This window comes from Ailuropoda melanoleuca, unplaced genomic scaffold (assembly GCF_002007445.2).
Source record: "Ailuropoda melanoleuca isolate Jingjing unplaced genomic scaffold, ASM200744v2 unplaced-scaffold30989, whole genome shotgun sequence".
Classification (NCBI taxonomy): Eukaryota; Metazoa; Chordata; class Mammalia; order Carnivora; family Ursidae; genus Ailuropoda; species Ailuropoda melanoleuca.
Window position 1 is genome coordinate 1 of NW_023201602.1, and position 1028 is coordinate 1028.

The following is a 1028-nucleotide window of genomic DNA, read 5'->3' on the forward strand; positions in this document are numbered from 1 at the left end:
CAGCTGGTGGAAGAGGAGCTGGACCGAGCGCAGGAGCGCCTGGCCACTGCGCTGCAGAAACTGGAGGAGACAGAGAAGATGGCTGATGAGAGTGAGAGAGGTATGAAGGTCATCGAAAACCGAGCCATGAAGGATGAGGAGAAGATGGAGCTCCAAGAGATGCAGCTGAAGGAGGCCAAGCATATTGCTGAAGAGGCAGACCGCAAGTATGAGGAGGTTGCCCGTAAGCTGGTGATCCTGGAGGGGGATCTGGAGCGCTCCGAGGAGAGAGCAGAGGTGGCCGAGAGTAAATGTGGGGACCTTGAGGAGGAACTGAAAATTGTCGCCAACAACCTCAAATCTTTGGAGGCCCAGGCTGATAAGTATTCCACCAAGGAGGATAAATATGAGGAGGAGATCAAGCTGCTGACAGACAAGCTGAAGGAGGCTGAGACTCGGGCAGAGTTTGCTGAGAGGTCTGTGGCAAAGTTGGAGAAGACCATTGATGATTTAGAAGACGAGGTCTATGCCCAGAAGATGAAGTACAAGGCCATCAGCGAGGAGCTGGACAATGCACTGAATGACATCACCTCCCTCTGAGCCCCAGCATGGCTCCCCCCCTGCCCTGCCCTGCCCTGCCCTGCCACGCCACCTTCTCGGCACCCCTTCCTTCTGCAGATGCATGGCCAGCTCCTTCCTCCTCCCCGTGCTTGTCCAGGTGCACCCCTGGGGGCGAGTGGGAGGACTTTCCTTGGAGGGAGTGGGCTTTTCCATGCCCAAGTGCCTCTAGAGCTGCAGTACTGGGGAGCTGGCTGTGCTGGGAAAGCAGCCTGCCTTACATAGGGCAGGGGGACTCCATGGGGCAGGAAAAGGCCCCTGCCTGGGTGGGAAGGGAGGAGTGACAGGCAGCTTAGACTCCAGGCCCCTGCGGGAACCTCTTGGCTCTGCTCGTCTGTCCCCCTTGCCTTTCTCCTGTGGTGCCTTCCATGTTCTGTTCTCATTTTCTTCAGCCTTGGTTTCAATAAACATCTCTCAAGCTCTCCTTCAAA

At 56.6% G+C, this 1028-nt stretch overlaps 1 protein-coding gene across 1 annotated transcript; it reads left to right on the forward strand.

Moving 5' to 3' along the window:
* Window positions 1–63: 63 nt before the first annotated feature.
* Window positions 64–579, forward strand: LOC117798385 (tropomyosin beta chain-like). The gene has a single exon (XM_034650814.1). The coding sequence runs from the start codon at window positions 79–81 to the stop codon at window positions 577–579; it is 501 nt and encodes a 166-aa protein (XP_034506705.1). The 5' UTR covers window positions 64–78.
* The last annotated feature ends 449 nt before the right edge of the window (window positions 580–1028 follow it).

What these genes read in the sequence shown, in the direction of transcription:
- LOC117798385 (XM_034650814.1), top strand. Translation starts at nt 79, where the DNA reads ATGGCTGATGAGAGTGAGAGAGGTATGAAGGTCATCGAAAACCGAGCC.